Source organism: Octopus sinensis, linkage group LG10, assembly GCF_006345805.1.
Source record: "Octopus sinensis linkage group LG10, ASM634580v1, whole genome shotgun sequence".
Taxonomy (NCBI): Eukaryota; Metazoa; Mollusca; class Cephalopoda; order Octopoda; family Octopodidae; genus Octopus; species Octopus sinensis.
This window is the reverse complement of record NC_043006.1, coordinates 33,452,538-33,473,369: the sequence shown is the minus strand read 5'-3', so window position 1 is coordinate 33,473,369 and position 20,832 is coordinate 33,452,538. Positions and strand designations below refer to the sequence as shown.

At 34.8% G+C, this 20,832-nt stretch overlaps 1 protein-coding gene across 9 annotated transcripts in view; it reads left to right on the top strand.

Moving 5' to 3' along the window:
• The window catches only part of LOC115216595 (5'-AMP-activated protein kinase subunit gamma-1), a 764,404-nt gene that overhangs the window by 738,759 nt on the left and 4,813 nt on the right, over positions 1–20,832 (top strand). For all 9 annotated transcript variants that reach the window (XM_036506548.1, XM_036506547.1, XM_036506549.1 and 6 more), the window contains 8 exons: positions 6,568–6,671; positions 10,091–10,172; positions 12,512–12,570; positions 13,515–13,560; positions 15,792–15,970; positions 18,293–18,373; positions 19,296–19,418; positions 20,027–20,098. In XM_036506548.1, coding sequence (XP_036362441.1) covers positions 6,568–6,671; positions 10,091–10,172; positions 12,512–12,570; positions 13,515–13,560; positions 15,792–15,970; positions 18,293–18,373; positions 19,296–19,418; positions 20,027–20,098 — 746 coding nt within the window. The remainder of the gene's footprint in view (positions 1–6,567; positions 6,672–10,090; positions 10,173–12,511; positions 12,571–13,514; positions 13,561–15,791; positions 15,971–18,292; positions 18,374–19,295; positions 19,419–20,026; positions 20,099–20,832) is intronic.

Sequence of the window (20,832 nt, the reverse complement as noted above, 5' to 3'; positions counted from 1 at the left end):
AAATACTGAAGTGCTAAACTATTCTATTCTTTAAATGGGAGTTCATTTATTTGTTCTTTGTAGATTCTGAAAACTTGAAGTTCACTGTCTGCCTATAGAAACTGCACTTTTAAACAATGTCCTTCATCACTATCATCATCATTGCCAGTTTTAACATCCACTTTTCCATGTTCACATGGGTTGGGTGGAATTTGTTGAGGCAGATTTTTTTATGGCCGGTCATTTCCATTTAACCAGACACGTCACAGAAGATTAGAAATGGACACCACATTCATGATGGTACCACTCGTTCACAACTATCACAGGATGTCAAGGCAAGGAGGATGTAACACACACATCTATACAATAGGCTTCTTTCAGTTTCCATCTACCAAATCCATTCACAGGACTTTGGTCTGCTTGGGGTTGTAGTAGAAGACACTTGCCCAAGGTGCCATGCAGTGAGACTGAACCATGCGGCTGGGAAGCAAAGTTCTTACACAGCCACTCATCTATTTTTATGTACTAAACTATGTTACCTCGAGTATATCTTCATTGTATACATGTGTTGTTTGTTGTTTAGCCCTGATTGAGAAAATCTGTGATAAAGGCTTACTCCAACCTATGATCTTCATGCCTTGATTTGTTTTTAAAATAGGTGTGATTCAAGGGAGTTTTTGCTGCTGTTCCTAACAGGTTGAACAATAGCATAAATGTTGGTAGTGGTTGATGTTCATGTGTTGAAGTGGACAACAATAGGCTTGTGAAATCCATTATCATTTATTTATTATTAGTAATTGTAAATTGCTAATTTCATGCATGCGCCCAGTTATAGAGCTTAAGTATATAGTGTTATTTTAATGGTAGTTCATTTTTTAATATTAGCTGGTCTTTCCTAACAAAGGATTAAAAATTTGGCAACTAAATATTCAAAAGATTATGTTCAGTAAAAAAAGTTTATATCTCCTAAGCTTCTTTACTAACATATTTTCTTTTCCATATTAATAGAAATATTTGTTTTATTAGTTTGGAAAATCTGTCAGTGTATCAAATCATCTTATTGATTATCAGTTATCAATATATTCACTATGATTAATATATATTTCTGCGGTTTCCATATGACTGTGAATCAATATCTAGAAAGTTCTCTAAGGTACAGCCCTGGGGGTTTTCTTTTTTTCTTTCTTTTTTCTTTTTTTTTCTTTTTTTTTTAGATGTACTATAAGGTTTCCATATATGCAAGTGTGTCTTCTCCCTGCAACCAAAACTATCAAAACAAAAGTCACGGGCCAACACAATTTTGTGCATTTGTTGTCATAAGCATTGCCATCAGAATACAAAGAGCCTGGATGATTACTGCAAGTCATTCTATCTAATGCTCTAGTGATTCTGCTGCTTCAGTAGATTTGTTTTATATAGCATACATAAAGTTATCAATATCTTGTTATTGGAAAGGTTAAGGGATGGCAGAATCAGGAAGCAACCAACAGCATTCATGTTCTTTTATATACTCCTTCCATCCCACATTCTATCACCTCCTTAATAACCACCAGTATTCTTTCTATATAGCCAGATCCACTTATCACTTACAATCCTCTCTTGCCCACCTTTGTGGACTCTTGGAGAAATTTGAAAGCAATGTTATTTTCCCTCAACATCAGCAGACTTTCACCTGTGTCTGGCATGCATATCTCCTACTGAAACTGCCGGCCCTATGGTTCCCACCCATCTCTCATCTCTTAAGCTAGCATTTTTTTTCTTCAGGTCACACTCTGGCCTTGTATGTTGACTGAGCTCCTCCGTTCTCTCATTCTATCAACTCCAATGTGCTCAAAGTTGGGTTTTATCTCCCACTCTCTTCCTTTACATCAATTACATACTTGCCACCACACCCAACAACATCCACTCTCACACAGATGAGACTATCCTTCAGTCATCCTTAACATTCCCTAATTATGCAGCGTCCATTTGTTTACTAGGTGCCAAATACTAAATCTACACTGACTCCATGAACAGTGACCTCAAAGCATCACCCAGTGGAGTCAAGTCTCTTTCAACAGCAAGAAAATATGAACACTAATATCAAGAAAACATCATCACACACACACACACCTTAATCCTGAACAACATTCAAACCCTTCAAAATTCCTCCAATTCTTGGATCTCACTATCTCCAAAGATCTCCCTTGATGAGAACCCATTCTCAACATAGGTGGGCTTGTCCCTTCTCTTCAAAACTAGAAGTCGCCAACAACTATTTTTTATACTCTTCAAAGCTCTGGTGAGGTACACAATGAAATATTGCTTTCACCTCTGGGAAGTGCTGTTACTGCATTCACAGACATCATAGACCAAATCCAGAAAAGCACCATCTGGCTGATTGGCATGAAGTAACAGACATATTCAATCTTTTTGGCTCACAGCTGCACCAGTTCTTCTCACTGTCATTTCTACTATAATGGCCTCTGTCCCTCAGAGCTGACTGAGTTCCTGCCCCCTCCACCCAAGCATTCCTATTCTACATATCCCTCCTCCTCTCATGATCTTTGTTATGTCCAACTGCTCAGCTCCTACACGTATCACTACAACCAGTTCTTCCTTCCCAGTACATCATCCTTCTAGAATTCTCTTCCTATTCATATCTTTTCTGAAGGTGTTGATTTACAATGGTTTAAGAACATCAAAGCTAACAATCTCACTGGTCTAAGTAACAATCCCACTGGTATTTCAAACCCAGCAAGTAAAAAAAAAAAGAAAGAAAGAAAGAAAAAATCAGTCTCAGTTCTGTCGGGTTTGATTTTGTTTTTCTTCCTTCCTGTATCAATGTCTTAATCAAATACTTTATTAAACTCACAGTATGTTTCCTTTGAAATTTGTGGCCCAGTGCCAATATTAAAAGTCAATAAGCTGTTTAATATTGCTGCGTTTATGCTATTCAGTATACAATATACTTATATAAGATGTATATACATGTGAAGGTTTACAGAAACACTAGCATGTATTTTCTGTTGGTTTTTCTTATGTGAGTAAATCAGTTATCAGTTGATAACTTGTGTGTTTGGTGCTTATTATACTATTCAACAAATGAAATTCATATAGGTCGATAAAATAAGTACAAGTTGAGTACTGGGGCCAATGTAATCAACTTAACTACTCCTGGGTAAGAGTATAAAAACTGCACCCTTCTACCAAGCCAAGTAGAGCAGTGCTACTTGAAGTGGTGGTCCACGGACTGGTGCCAGCCTGTGAGCCATCAGCTGCTGGTACGTGGCAAGTTTCCAGAAAAGAAAGAAACATTATAAAATGCTTATGTAATATTGTATTATTTGTTTACAAAATAAGCATAAGATTTTTTTAAAGTTATCAACTTTTATTATATTCATTATATATATTGTTTCCGGTATAAATTAATATTACTAAGAAATATTACCAGTCCTTAGCGCATTGGGGGTGGGGCTGCCTGTACGCCACATCAGATAGTTTGAGAAACACTGATGAAGAGCCAGTGTGGCAAGGTAGGCTCAGCAAACTAGTATAATGTCAAGCTTTAATTCACAGCCTTCACATCAGAAGGTAGAGAGAACATGCTGAGATCTTCATCCTGCAATGGGCTTGAACATAGGCAATCCAACTGAATTCATTTATTTGTGATTATAAACTGAAATATTTTTGATTTGTTCAAACTATGTTCTTCAGTAGTGAATCAATATACTGCATTTTTTAATCAAGTATTGTTTATTAAAATCTTTAGATTTTTGTAAGTTGAACTGTATATTTATTCATATTGCAACAAGTATCTGAAGTTTGACCTCATGGTATTGGTTTAATAAAGTAAAATTGGTTAAATCTAGAACTCAACCTGGTGCTACTTATTTTCATTTCTCTGTGTTCATGCCAAACCCACATAACCTACATAGATATCTTTGGTCATATATGCACACCAAAATATAATAACCTTAATCCAGAAATATGAGGGTCCAGTCTTTAGTTTTTATGCCATTTCAGTCCTACTTCTGTATTAGTCAAACTGGTTGAAAAATAAAATCCTATTTTCTCTTCTAAATTCTGGTGCCTAATTATGTAGACTGTACTGCTAGCTACTACTTTCATATACACTTCTAAAGTGATTGTTAATGGTTATTAATAGAAGCAAAATATTTCATTCACTAAGCATCACCAATGTTTACACTTGTTCTCACGTCACTATTTTTTTATAGGCTACGGTTGATACGCTTGTGAATATAACTAGAGTACAATAACTCACATGTTTGTTAAAAGTGTTTCTGTCTATTTATTCACCTCCTCTTTTATTTTGGTAACAGACTGATTGTTCTTTGTTATATTACTTGTAGCAAAGTTAGTTTGCACACAGTTCTAAATTACCATTTTTTTGTTTGTTTTTTATTAGTCTTAATCCATACAAGAGAGTTTAACTATGTGCAGATGTTGTAATCATCACCATCATTGTTTTGACTTTCATTTTCTCATGCTTGCATGGATCAAACAATTCATTGAGGCAGATTTTTCTATGGCCAGATGCTATTCCCTGTCACCAACTAGCTGTCACTTGACTAGATGTATTTTCATGGGAGATTGGAAGCAAATGTCCCTGTATGACAGTGACACTCGTTTACAATTATCATGCCATGTCAAGACAAGGAGGCACAACACACGCAAGCAGACATACCTACTGCGTGGCACCTTGGACCAGTGTCTTCTACTATAGCCTCAGGCCAACCAAAACCTTGTGAGTGGTAGATGGAAACTGAAAGAAGCCCATCGTGTGTGTGCGTGTATGTTTGTGTTCCCTATCATCACTTGACAACCGATGTTGGTATGTTTACTTCCCCGTAACTTAGTGGTTCAGCAAAACAGACCGATAGGATAAGTACTAGGCTTACAAAGAATGAGTCCTGGGGTTGATTTGTTTGACTAAAGGCGGTGCTCTAGCATGGCCAAAGTCAAATGACTGAAACAAATAAAGGAATATATGCACATGCACACAACAGGCTTCTTTCAGTTTCCATCTACCAAATCCACTTACAAAGGCTTTGGTCAGCTTGGAATTAGAGTAGGACACTTGCCCAAGGTGCCACACAATTGGACCAAAACCATGTTGTTGGGCTGTAAACTTCTTAACCACACAGCCTTGGTCAATGCAGACCAATATTGACTAAAAAAGAAAATGTTGCTCTGTTTTAGTCTATCAAGCCTGAAGTTGAAATTGTTGATGGTTAGTGAAGCTAACTCTATTTTCAGTATTCACTTTTCTTGTGTGTATATTATTTATGGTGGTTGTTTTATTTGAGCTGGGGGAAGCAGAAACCCTTTTTGATACAACCCATCTGATACCATCTGGTTCTATGCTACAAAGCCTTTTGGTTTTAAAGTGTTTATATTTATATATCAAAAACCCCCACCTCATAATATCTTTGTGTAAAACACCTTTTGTTCATCATCCTTGTTTAATGTCCACTTTCCATGCTGGCATGGTTTTTGTAGATGGCTGTCCTTCCTAATGCCAACCACTTAAGAGTGTGCTGGGTTCTTTTTACATGCTACCAGCACAGGCCTCTGTTGTGTATAAATTGCTTTGTTTTAGGTGTGTATTTATTCTAAATAGACTTTAACTATTGTTAATATTAGATTATATTGTGCAAGTAATATAAGATATTAACTTATTTTGTTTTTGGAATCGGGAAATATTAAGTGGGGTGAAAGAAATGACTTTAACCCTTTAGCATTTAACCCAGCCATATCAGGCAAAAAGATTCTTTGTGTTTCATGTTCAGACTGGCCAGATCCAGCCTCTCACATCTACCCCATAGTGTCATTCTAAAAATAAACAATCATATCATCAGTATCTCAAAGCTATGATGATACATGATTAATTAAAAGAATGTAAATAAATATTAGATTTGACGGAGTAATCTGAATGCTAAAGAGTTAACGAAGGTCTAATAAATCGCATTAGAATGATTTGGTGTGCTGTTTTAATTAATGTTGTGTGGTTTGCATTTAGGAGATAAATATTCTTAAAATTAATCTTCATCTTTGACTAAAATCAAGATTATGTGAAATGAACAATATTATTGTTTGTTTTAAACTATTATGTATTCCCACCCATCTTTATATAATGGTAGGTAGCCATGTTTCTTTATTGCACCTGTACTTGTCCCTCTATTCCCTTTCAACACTTGACATAAAACCACCTCCTCTTCTCAATTATCCCACCTCCACTTTGTAGTGGGGGGCTTTTTCTTTTTCTTCTTATAATTTACTTGGCAATCTCACTAGTGCCAGTGGAATGATAAAGCTCCCAGTACACTCTGTAAAGCACTAAGAAGGTCAGCCAGCTGTAGAAATCATGCCAAAGCTGTCACTGAAACTCGAAGCAGCCCCAAGGCCTGCTGGATCCTGTCAAACCATCCAACCCATGCCAGTATGGAAAACAGATGTTATATGAGGATGATGATGTTGATACATAAAAAGATTACTTCCTTAAAAATTAAATGCTACCTTTTCCCTTTGCAACTTAATCCATATGATCGATTCTCTAAAGTAACCTATATTTTCTCTTTATTTCAGATGAGAGTCACAAGCAGATGTTTGCCAAATTCATGAAATCACACAAATGCTATGACCTCATTCCAACAAGTGCAAAATTAGTGATATTTGATACACAATTAATGGTAATTGTTTGATTCTTTTTATCTTTTTTTTTTACCTCCCTTCATAAGATAAAAGTTTACTTTTAAATATTTTTTGAACTATTGAAGATTTGAATATGTTTTTAAAATTCCGTGCTAGTAAATCTACTTTCCATATAGAAATCAGAGACAGTAATATTTAGTGTGTATCTGTGATCATTTAGTATATGGACACAATGAAATATTCCCAGTTATATCAAAGAGTTTTATTTAAAAAGACATATGATTCTGAATATAAAGTGCTCTCTCTCTCTCTCTCTCTCTCTCTCTCTCTCTCTCTCTCTCTCTCTCTCTCTCTCTCTCTCTCTCTCTCTCTCTCTCTCTCTCTCTCTCTCTCTCTCTCTCTCTCTCTCTCTCTCTCTCTCTCTCTCTCTCTCTCTTTAGAAGAAGAAGAGTAGTGACTAGTGTTGGGGTAAGTTGTCCTTAGACTGGAAACCTGGTCCAAATGCTTACAACAATGTAGACTCTACTAAAGATACCTGAGTGTCAGGGAGGGGATGTCAAGCCAAGGTGATGGAGTAAATCTGCTCTGTAGGTGCAAAACCTATTTTTAGGAAAATTAGCAATTTGAGTTATTGATTGCATTCATGTTTCTCCTAATAGTGTTTGACAACCAGAAATCAAAACTAGGTTCTAAACAAACTAACAAAGTAGCTTTCATATAGTCACTTGATCTGCTAGAAATATCAGCCACATTTTCCTTGAATCGCACCCTACTATCTTAAAGATGTTTAATATTACATCTTAGATAAAATATTAAAATTATGATGCTTCAACATAAAAAAGTAAAAGTTGTGTCGTACAAATGTCTGGAAAGCGAATAATGTATGAGTCAGATACATGCTTGTGTGTGAATAGAGGGGAGAAAATCAGGTGTAGTGTTAGCGAATCTCAGAAAGCATGGAAGTTTTGAAGGATGCAGTGCTCCTAGAATTAAATAAAATAGAACAGGATACGATACAATAAGGTGGGGAAATGAAAGGAAATAAAATGAAACAATATAAAATACAATAAAGATGACAGAGTAGAAGGAGGTTTAATTTTTCTTTAATAATTTGGGGGGATAAAAAAATATAAAAGTTTTAAAAGATTTTTTAAATTCTGTCTTTTTTTTTTCAAGTTTTAAAACTTTGAAGATGCATGAAAGGTTTGTGGATATAGAAGTTGGTATAAAAGTGGATAGGTAGGTGGATGAATAGACAGACATAGACCGATCAATCCTGAAGACCTCCCATGCAAAATAAAGTATCCAGTAAATTCATTTAGTGGAGAATTACACTGTGAACCATTAAGTCATCAATGAATTTATTGTCGAGCAAAATATACATCATCTGTAAATTTATCTTCATGCTCTCTATCCACACAATAAATGAACCTAGTTAAACAAAATTCTTTTTTGGTTATGATTGTTTCAACAATTAGACTGCAGCCATGGTAGGGTACTGACTTAAGGGTTTGGTTGAACAAATCAACCACAGTAATTTTTTTTTTCTTAAGTCTGACACTTATTTTATTGGTTTCTTTTTGCTGAGCTGCTAAGTTATGTGGACATAAACACACCAACACCAGTTGTCAGTGGGAGGAGAGGACAAATAAAAACATAAAGATATACACACACACACATACATGATAGGTTTCCACTCAGTTTCCATCTCCCAGATGCATTGACAAGGCATTGGTTGGCCTTGTGGTATAGTAGGAGACACTCTCCCAAAGTTCCACAAAGTGGGACTGAACCCAAGCCTATGTGGTTACAAAGGGAGCTTGCTAACCACACAGCCATGACTATATGAAATGAGTTTGTATACTGCAATCAGCTTTACATGAAAAATAATTTCTCATTTTTTATTTTTACTTGTTTCAATCAATAGACTCTGGCCATGCTGGGGCACTGCCTTGAAGAATTCTTGGTCAAATGAATTGACCCCAGTACTTATTGTTTTTCTAAGCCTGGTACTTATTTAGTTGTCATGTTTTGCTGAACCACATAATTATGGGGGAGGTAAACACCAACACCAATTGTCAAGCAGACACAAAGATGCACACTCACACACACACATAAATATAGATATATGGCTGGCTTCTGTCAGTTTCTGTCAACAAAATCTACTCACAAGGCTTTGGTCAGCCAAAGACTATAGTAGAAGACACTTGCCCAAGGTGCCATGCCGTGGGACTGAACCTGGAACCATGTGGTTGGAAAGCAAGCTTCTTAACCACACAGCCACATTTGCATCTTTTAGAAAATATAATCACACAATAAAAAATGCAATAAAAAGTTAGCACTAATTTAAAGTGGTTGAACGAAAAGACATTATTCTAGAAAGACAAATTACGAACATCTTCTTTCAAGATAATCCTTTATTTCACAATTTTTGTTATTTATTGACAATGTTTTGAATTCTCAGTCTTTGTATGTCTTTATGTGATGCGTAATTATGACAATGATGATGATTTACTATTCAATTGCTGTATTGCTTCATGAGTGTTTCTTTTTCAAGATTGCAGTAGGATAGAATGCTTCTATCAATCTGCTGAATGATTGATAAATGACTAATGTCGGCCTTCACAGGAGTTGTTTATCTTAGAGCAGTGGTTCTCAGCTGAGGTCCACATGACGCGTGTGAGTGTGGGGGTGGAGTGGGAGTTCCATATAAGATTTAGTTCTTAAAACTTATGTGCAATAAATTGTCTGGACTTTTACAAGACACAAAATGTTTTAATAATTTATTATATATTGACTGGCTATGAGTATCCACCCAGGTAAATTTGGAATCAGAGAGGTCTTTGGACTAAAAAGGGTTGAGAACCCGTGTCTTAAATGTATCTTCCTGGGCTTCAGCAAAATAATTTCAAAGTGTCCAATCAAAGACAGGAAATTATTTAGTCTCAAAAGTACTTTGGTCAAGGAGATCTATGATCAAAAACATTCTAGTTATGACCATCCTGTCTTTTACCTATGTGCAGAGAACTTCAGCTTAGGTGTTTTCACCCCAGGTTCAATTCTACTCGCCAAAAAAATTAAAAAAAGATATTTTGTTCAAGTGAAAGAAACCATTGGCAGTGTAGATGAACAGTGGTTGGTGGAGAGGATTTCCATATTTAGTAAAACTATGATCTACATTGTTTCAAAACACTCTCTTTTTGAAGAATTAAGTTATTTTAGTAAAACTGAAAGTTTGATTGTTTTTATTCAGGATTTTAATTTTTAGTCAATATTTATAACTTGGTATATATTTGTAACTTGCTTCGGTACATTACTCGTCAGGTCCCACCATTTGCTACACCAGCTAACTTGTATTTGCTCTCCTTCACTTTGTGGTTTTATTCCATTAACAGATACTCTGGCTTGTTGTTCAAGCATCCAGAAATCACTGAATGTTGTTTTTAATTTGTTTCAGGTTAAGAAAGCATTTTTTGCTCTTGTCTACAATGGAGTAAGAGCAGCACCTCTGTGGGACAGTGCAAAGCAAGATTATGTCGGTAAGTTGTTAAGGCAGTGAATTCTTTTCCATTATTTAAAACATTTCATGTAACTTAATACATATAAATATATCTCAACAAATATCCAAGCTATGTATTTGCAATTGTATACATGCATACCTACAACTATTATTAAATTATCAATCCATAAGTTATATTTTCTCGAATTTAAGTCAAGCATATTTTTCACCTTAAGATCTTGATGTTTAACTCACAGGTCATCCATGTTCATTTTCTTTTGTTGAGTATTTACAATTACAATAATCTAGCTGTCCTTTTTCAAGGTAGTGGTGTAATTTGAGATAGATTTGGTTACTATTTCTGGTAAGTTAAGCACTCTCATTGGCTGGTTCTTTCAAATGATTACCATTGTATAATACCTAACTGTTCCAGCTAACCATTGTCATGTACTTATCTCAAAGGATTATACAACCCCAGTAAACTAATGTTTGGGTTGTGCATTGAGGGATATTTCAAATTGGTGTCTTTTCCATAAATATTTCCATGGTCATTGCTCTGGTGAACTTTCTGGTCTAGTACCCTCAGTGAAAACCTTTAAATGTGGCACATTGTTACTCTGTTGAGCTTCCTGTTAGTCATAAGTTCTTCTTTCTAATAGCTTTTTCCTCAAACTACTGTTCTCTGAAACTAACATTGTCTTGTTTTCCTTTCAATTATGATATTCTGTCCTTTAAGCTTTCTGTGAGTCAGCATTTTTTGAATTTATAGGGCCCTTCTTTGTAGTCCTTTATGCAATTGTAGCCTCAAGCCTTGTGTGGGGCAGAATCTTACTAAAAAATGTCTTAATTTCTCTTGCTCCTCTGCCTTGTCATAAGCCAGGTCTTGCTCCATTAGTCCTTACCCTAATCTTGACAGGTTTGTCTTGCTTCCCATGCCCTCTCCTTTCTGGCTTCCACTTAAGAAAAGCTTTCATTTGCCTCTTTGTGGTTCATGTAAGCAAGCATTTTCTGTCATCTCATGGTAATGATATTCCATAGCTTACTCAGCCTAGCCCATTCCTCATTCATCATATGGTCACACAAAAAATTATCGGTATGGTCTTAATACATTAGCAGAAGACATCCGCAGTTTCTATAGATTCTGCTAATCGTTTCCAATATCTCAGGTACATAAGTGAACCAGACAAACTGTATAAATAAGATTAAGCAAGGTTTCTTAATCTTGGATCAATTTATGTTGTACCTTGGGGAGAAAAAAACTCCTGACACTTGTAAGCAAGGAGAAAAATATTGTCTCAAATTTTTATGGTGATACTGAGCATAAAAGTTTGAAGAAGGCACTGTGGGAGAGGATTGTTGTTGTTTAGACTCAGCTCAGCCCTGACTGAACAGACCTATAATGAAATGTCTTCCATTGGTGTACATCTTTTTCTTCATAGTCCTTGGACTCGTGTCACTTTGCAGCATCTGCCTTTCAGGTCTCTGTTGCTGAAGAGGAGATAATCACTCTGAAATGCATATATCCAACAGTCTGGTTGGATATATGTTGTGAACTAACTCAGTGTAGTAAAAATTGTTTGCCAACATAACATGGCAGTCCTGGTTTAGGACGAATAGCAAGCTGGAGACAATGTCTCCTGGGGATAAATTACAGCAACATTAGCAAACAATCTTTACTACAAAGTACTGTTGCTGAATATCTCAGGTTGTAAGATTTAAAAATAGTAATTTTCTAACTCAGTGTCTTTGTCTACATCGAGAAATTTTCTCCATCACAAAATGCAGTCAGTGGCTTTCTTACAAGTTCAAATATGCCTCAAACATATTTGAACAGGTAACAAGTTTGTATCTATACATACAGCACTGCTTAGCACTGTATTCTTATTGCTCACTGTCATTCCTCTTTTCTTAAGACAGTCGAATTTGGAGCGGGGGGATTATTTAATTGCTGTTTGTAGCAGTTCAAGTGACCCTGAAGAGGTTTCCTCATTGGCTTGAGGTGAAAAGATTGCTAAAAGTTCAGTGGACAGAATGATGAAGTGAAGCCAGGAGAGAATGGGACAGGGTGTTGAGAAACTTAAAATAATCAATTCACTCAACTAAGAGCATTTTACAAGGCAGTGTGCCATGTTCATGTATAGGCATGTACATGTGACTCACATACAACAAAGCTGCATGTGAAATACATACAAAAAATTCACTGACCACTAAAAATGAAACATGTTGTGTGAGATTAACAGTGAAGCTAGTATTGATTAGTACTGAGTACCAAGACCTGAGTAGCATCAAAGATGTAATTATTAAATTAAAATTATTATTGTTGTTCAAATATTTCTGTTTGATTGCCTCACAATCACATGACGATATTCTCTCTTACAGGCATGTTAACAATTACTGATTTTATTAGTATTCTGCAGAAGTACTACAAAGCTCCTTTAGTAAGTATTTTTACACCATTTAAAAATACATTTTGTTTGTTTTTGTTGAACATTACCAATTAGTTTAAAATACTGTTTTTTTTTTGTTTTTGTTTTTTTTACAAATTTTGAGGTGTGGACTGTGGTCATGCTGGGACCATCACTATCAAAAGTATCAGTTGATTATATTGGCACCAGTACTTTGTTTCGTATTTATTTTATTGATTCGATAAAGATCAAACGGCAAAGTTGATCTTTGCATAAAGAGTTATTAGCTATGATTAAACTAAACACCACAAGTAGTCTTGTTTGATGCTTTGATTCTGATCATACTCACCAATACCTGTAGACAAGCCCTTCTCTCTCTCTCTCTCTCTCTCTCTCTCTCTCTCTCTCTCTCTCTCTCACACACACACACACACACCTATATTTTTTGCTACCAAATTTTACCAGCTATCCTTTCTAACATAAGGCTGTGGTAGAAAGCAGAATTATGTGACTGGAAAGCAATTTTCTTAACTACGGGCCATGCCTCCCATACTTTGAAACTTTATAGAGAAATGATAGCGATTGTTCTGGTAAAGCCATGTTTAATACATTCAAATGCACTCAGATGTGAGAAAACTTTCTGCTATGGAGATAGCCCCAGGAGAAAATTCTCCTCTTAGACATATGTGTAAACACAAGAGGAGTTGTAAATGATATCATTGGATTGTCAGACATGCATTTCTGTGTCATTTCACTTTGGACATTACACTTTGTCAACTATGAACAACAAATGCCATTCACAGCCTGATAAGAACAAAATTACTCTTTTTGAAACAGCATATGGAATATATACTGGTGTGTATAGAGCTTTGTCAAACTAAAATTAAATAACGTTATAAAAAGCTGTGTTGAATGAAATATATTTGTATAAAGTCACATTGAAGTTACCTATATACTTAAATATTTTATAATTTCAGGCTCACATGGAAGAATTAGAAGAACACAAAATTGATACTTGGAGAGGTATGTACATGGTTACAATAATCTTTCCATTCTAATGTACAGGTTTAGGTTTCTTAATTGAGAACTTAGATTGAAATCTGGCTTTAAGAAGGCATTCTGGATAATAAACATGGTTGAGGCAAAGAGGTTATGTTCAGACTCCCTCATCCATATTCAATTAACTATCTGATAGTGATTTTATATGTATTGCTTTAAAATTTTAGCACAAGGCCAGCAATTTCAGGATGAAGTCATAAGTTGATTACATCGACCCCAGTACTCAACTGGTACTTATTTTATCAACTCCAAAAGAATGAAAGGTAAATTGACCTCAGTGGTATTTGAACTCAGAACATTTGGATGGACAAAATGCTGCTAAGCATTTGCTGGACATGCTAACAATTCTGCCAGCTCACCACCTTGATATTTTTCTTTGTAAAGCAGTGAAGTGGCAGAATTATCAGCATGGTGGGCAAAATGCTTGGGGCTGCATTTCGTCCATCTTTACATTCTGAGTTCAGATTCCACCAAGGTCATCTTTGCCATTCACCCTTTTCAGCTCAATAACACTGGAATTAATGTAATCAGCTTACCTCCTCCCCTGAACTTGCTGGCCTTGTGCCAAAATTTGAAGCCAGTATATTATCTTATATGATGACAAATAATCTTACAAAGTTTCATGCTTCTATCTTTTCATTTACCTTAGTTTCAGACTCTGAAACTATTCAGTGCAAACATTCTCAGTTTGGCTGCCCAATCCAATAAAATAATTGGTTTTGTATGAGTTACTTCTTTTTCAGCTATTCTTAGTTTCAACTACCTCATTGCTCTTATCAACATTGTTATTAGCAGTTTTGGGATTGGCAACCAACCTACAGCTTTTATTCTCAGTTTTCTATTTTCATGTATAAGTCTTGATTTCTATATATCTTTATTTCTATATTTTTATATATTCTTTGTCGATGAATGGCCTTAGCAATTTCGTTGGTATTTGGTTAATAGCTCTTAGAGTTTTTGCATCTTATTTCAATAGTTTCTTTGAATGCCTTTCAGCAAAAATTCTGATTAATAAAACATAGAATGGGTGGATATTAAAATGCAAAGATTTAACATATTTATTCAATATTTTGAGAAAAATAATTTTACTGGTTACATTAAATATAAGGTTTGAAGAGAATTTCTAAGGTTTCACAGTTATAAGAAGACAATGATTTTCTAAACATGGGTTCTTCAATTTTATCTGTCTGGTGTGCAAATTAAGGAACATGTACTATTTATCAATGATCTTGAAACAAACTGGGTTTTTTTAAATATCAAATTTCAAACAAGTTACTATATTTTTAGAAACTTAAATAAGAAATTATTGTTATGGTCAATGATCTCATTAAACATGGGGCAAATTTCTTTCTTTTTATTAATGTTGGTATATATTTACATCAACACATATGAAACACAGTGTTGATTAAATATTAAAATCTTTCATTTCTAAAGATAAGGTTTATTAATCTGAAAAATTGTATTCTTATTTAACAATTTATCTTGGATATTTGTACAGATAAACCCCTTTTTTATTAGTTTTTAATTAACCATTATTCATAAGCCAGTGAGGTAACCTTGACATGTTAGCTAAACCTTCTAGAGATTCATCTCTCCATTCATTTTCTCTGCCCATTACTCCAAGGAGAGTCATAGAATGACTATCAGAAGTAACTACCATTATACCTTCCAAATGGATTCCTGAAATATGACCAACTGCAATAATGGATGTTATACAACCATCTTGTTCTTGGTGTGCACCTAGGTTTCCTGCCAATTGGCTTGGTTTGAAGAATCTGTCTTGCAATTTTTTTCTCATGACATTCTCATCCCATGTCTGTAGTACCAGAGCTATGACCTCTCAGTGTGGAGAAGTAGCAACTCATCATGGAGAGAGACTCTCTTTTAGAAATAGCAGCAAAATTTCTCTATAAAAACTACATTTTGATGGAATGTTTGCATGATCAAAGCTGATCTTGGTCTAAATAACCACCTTATCCCTAAATATCATCCATTAATAATTATAATTTAATAACATATATTCAAAAACTATTTAATAAATAAGCCTACAGCTTGATAAATTATTAATTATGAAAGTTTCCACCTCAAATTCACAGATATTGATTCGATCATACTGAATACTAGGTTGGAAATTATCTCTAAATATTTGAGAATTTATATGAAAACTGATTCTTTTTTTTTTTAATCTTTTTCAGAAGTTTTAAAGGACAAACAAAAACCATTTGTTCACATAGAGCCTGATGCTAGTTTATTTGAAGCTGTGAAAACATTAATAATGAACCATGTTCATCGGTTGCCCGTGATTGACAAAAACACGGGCAATGCTATATATATATTAACACATAAAAGGATCTTAAGATTTATGTATCTTTATGTAAGTAGACCTTTACTGATTGTCTTGATTTTGTTTCTGTTCAAATATTAACACTTTTAATCACACACACACACACACACACACACACACACACACACACACACACACACACACACACACAGAGTCAGTCTACTTGCTAGAAATCACAACCAAATTTTCTTTAGCATGATATTGCCTGGAAAACAGAAATGCCATCTACAAAGGTTTTTAAACAAAAACACATAACTATAAATGTTTTCTTCAAACTTCCATTTCCTATTTCAAAAAAAAATTCTGACAGTGAATATTCAAAAGAAAACCATGCATGGTTTACCACCTGATGATCAAAACAACCAATTCGGAGTACAGGATTTTGGAGCCTTTCAGTTATACTGCATTAAAGAATACTCTACATTTGTATTGAGTCCTGTAATTTATCACTTCTGATGAGTAAACAGAGATTTATATCTGTGGGTTTGAGTCCCATGCAGATAGGAAAGCCTTTTTTCTGTCGAGGGCTTACATGCCCCATTATTAGACTATTTTCCTTAGTCGTTGCACGGTGATCGCCATAAGCTTTAAGCTTATATAAAAATATCATTATTATTATTATTTACAGGATTGTAAAATACGGCACCGTATAACAAAACCATTTGTACTGAAAACACATATATATAAACTAGGATGGTCATGGTTGGAATGCCTTTGATCGTAGGTTTTGTATATCAGAACAAACTTGTAAGCTAATACCACACAGACATATTCACATGAACAATTCTGAATTTTTTTTTTTTTTGATTTGATCTTTTACTTATTTACCTGTATTTAAAATCATCATCATTTAACGTCTGCTTTCCATGCTAGCATGGGTTGGGCGATTTTGACTGAGGGCTGGCGAACCGGATGGCTGCACCAGGCTCCAATCTTGATCTGGCAGAGTTTCTACAGCTGGATGCCCTTCCTAACGCCAACCACTCCAAGAGTGTAGTGGGTGCTTTTTACGTGCCACCAGCGCGGGGCCAGTCAAGTGGTACTGGCAACGACCTCGCTCAAATCATTTTACACATGCCACTGGCACAGGTGCCAGTAAGGCAACGCTGGTAACGATCACACTCAAATGGTACCTTTTATGTGCCACTGTCACAGAAGCCAGTTAGTCACTCTGGTAACGATCATGCTCAGATGGTGCTCTTGGCACCATAACATGAATTTGTCTAATGTGCAAGGTATTGCCAAAATATAAGTTAAGTCTTGAAAAAAAGTGATATTGAAAGGGAAATACGTTTTAGTTATTTTAAATGATTTGAAAGTTTCCACTTGTGCAATATTTTAGAACAAATAAATTGATTCAAAGAGGAATTAGGAGTTTTATGATTACAAAATACCTGCTATATATACTGAGTCAAATCGAATATATACTATATTCTTCCATTTTACTAAGATGTTTATAAATTAAAAATTTACTATTAGCACTTTGATTGTATTACTTGTGAATACCTATTGAAACTTGAGTAAAGACAAACATACGTCTATAAGAGAAATTATGTTGCTCCTGTGGAGGACTGCTTTTAGCCATCTGGACTATTGTTTCTAATTATGGCCAGCACATAGTGTTAAATTAAAAGTAGAATCTGAGGCTATTCTATGCTATTACACCAAGAAAATTGCCTCAATTTCACAGTTGAACTACTTGGAAAAGTTAAAATACATGTAGCGATTTATAAAGAATTTGGCAAGGTTTAGTGCTAAACTTTAAGATTGAAAGCTATATGCTCCCCATCGAGTATTTGTACTCAGTGCTATAACATCTTAGAGTTTAAAGGCCCACAGCTTCTTCAGTACCTTCCCACTAGATCAAAATAGTGGAATAAATCATTCTCTAATGTATTTCGATTTTGAAAATAATCAAAAATCTACTGAGATTCAATGGAATAACTAATTTTATTATCATGCTGCTGTTTTAGAATATATTTTAATTTGAGAAATTTGAGAAATATGGGAGATAACTCTGGAATGATTTAGTTTCAACATCTTAAAATTGAGAGGGATGGTCTGTAACTGGAGATTTTTATCACAGATCTTGGAGGTACTCTCAAGCATGTTAGTATCAAAAATGTCATGTCTTAATTGTTTAAAACAGCAGTAAAAAAAAATAAGAAGAAATGTGGAAAAGGAACACCTTAAACTGAAATTTTAAATGTAACTTAAAAATGAAATTTTGAATTACACATCAGTATTTTATCCTGTTAGAAGAGCTTCTATATTTTTGTGTCAGCCTAATTAAGAAATCATTTTTTAAAATCTTTTAACTAAATTTTTAATTAAACTTTTTTTCTTCTTCAGATTAATGACCTCCCTAGACCAGATTTCATGCATCAGACTTTGGCTGAGCTCAATATAGGAACTTATGATAATATTATCACAGTAAGTAAATTAATTATCATTTTTCAGACAAAGGTTTAAATTATAAAATAAATTTCTTTAAGATATATTAAAATCTTCTTGGATTTACAGCACTTAATGACTCACAATTATTTTCACTCTATACCCTTTGAAATAATTAGTTTATTATTACTATTTTGGTGAGCTGACAGAATCGTTTCAATGTTTGACAAAACGCCTAGTGATATTTCTTATGAATCATTATATTGTGAGTTCAAATTCTACTGCAGCAGACTTTTCATACTTTCGTAGTTAATAAGTACCAGTCGAATACTAGGGTCAGTGTTATTTGAATTACCCTTCCTCTAACATTGCTGGCCTTGTGCAAAAATTTGAAGCCATTCTCCTTATTTGCCTGGTGGTTGTGTTGAAAGCGGTTCTTTGGTGGGCAAGGCTGAAAGGCATGAGGACAGATACATTCCTCTTTGGTAGATCTCTCATTGACTTTTTCAAGTTTCACTTGAAAAGGAAATTGAGAGTGGAGGAGGAAGTTCTGTCCTCGAGTGAGTTTATTGAAAGATGGGTGAAAGTTGCAAAAATGGCAAGAGTGAATGGTACCTCTCTATGTGTAGACTTTTGAGTCAGTGAGAAGGGATTGGAGAGGGTACTTGCTTGTGGGGTTTCTAGATTATCCCTAGAGGCCTTGCTGTATCAGAAGGGCCACATCTCTATCATCCTCCCCACTACATTTTTTAAAAATCTTTTGTATGCTATGCATATATCCCTTCTTTTCCAGTGTATACCGTGTATACTTAATTTCTTTCTTTCCTCCTTTTTTTTTACCATTTCATTATATGTAAAAAAAACCTTTATGTCTGTCTTGTTATTGTCCTCCCTCATCCTTCGCCCTTGTGGCAAATAAATAAAACCATTCTTCTTACCTTATTATTATTATTTGTTACAGGCTGGGCCAGACACACCAATCATCAAAGCATTAAACTTATTTGTAGAACATCGTATATCAGCACTACCTGTAGTTGATGAACAGGGCAAAGTTGTAGATGTATATGCTAAATTTGATGTGATTGTAAGTAACATTCAGTTGAATATTTCTTTTATTGTGCTAACTAAATGCTGTAATAGAGAAATTACTGACTAATTCATGGATATGATTCAGCTCACTTGATTGTTTACAATAAGTCAAAAGATTATCTAGAACATTCTTAAATACTGTCTTGGTGAAGACAACAGGAAATCCATCCACTATTGAAACTTTCGTCATTTAACGTTCACTTTTCCATGCTTGCATGAGCCAAATGGAATTTGATGGAACAAGATTTTCTACAGTTGGATGCCCTTTCTTTTGCCAACCCCAGCATGGTTGCATTCCAATGACTGAAGCCGGCAAAGGATAAAAGACACATGCATACACTATATTCTTCCCTCTTTCCGTTTAATTTTTTTGTCTCTATTTTTCTCTCCCCCTCACTTCTTTCCTTCACTCAAATACTGTACAGAAAGAGGAAAAGATTTTAACATTGTAAATATCGAATGATCCAAAACAATTTTTCTTTACTACTACTTAATTCAAGACGTATTTTACAAACAATACACAATGTCTCAAGTGAACTACAATATTCTCCTGTTCCATGCTATGTTTCAAATAATCCTTACTTTTTTTTTTTTTTTTTACAGAATCTTGCTGCTGAAAAGACATACAATAATTTAGATGTTACAATATCTCAAGCTTTAGAACATAGAACAGCTGTAAGTATTGCCTTTCATCTCATTATTTTCATATTCAAATTACTCTGTAAAAAGATTTTTTTTCTTTAAGAATTCCTCTATTTTCATTATGGAAAATTTGCTTTGGGTTCCTGTCTGTTCTATTAGGACTGAAGTAATGTATCCTATAACTCGGTGGTTCTCAACTGGGGACTATGTAAGCTACAAGGCATGAAATATTTTGACAATTCTTTTTATACAGTTCCTGATAATATTCAATTATAAAAATATAATGGAATTTATTTAGAATCTCAAATGGGTATGGGTGTCCATTAGAGTAAAATAAGAATCGAAGGAATCCACAGACAAAATATGGTTGAGAACCACTACTATAAATTATATGCTGTGTTCAAGAAGGCCTGCCCATCATGGCAAAACTGAGGTTCTTTTCTACTCTAGACACAAGGCCCGAAATTTTTAGGGAGGGGGCCAGTCAATTAGATTGACCCCAGTATGCAACTAGCACTTAATTTATCGACCCCGAAAGAATAAAAGGTAAAGTTGATCTCGGCAGAATTTGAACTCAGAACATAAAGACAAATGAAATACCACTGAGCATTTCAACCGGTGTGCTAATGTTTCTGCCAGCTCGCTGCCTGAGGTTCTGAAAGCATAATGTCTACACACAAAACTGGGTCCTTCCCATTACTTGTCCCTGTCAAACCTTCTTCATCACCCCTGCATCTCCTTATCACTGATTCTTCCATCATTTTCCT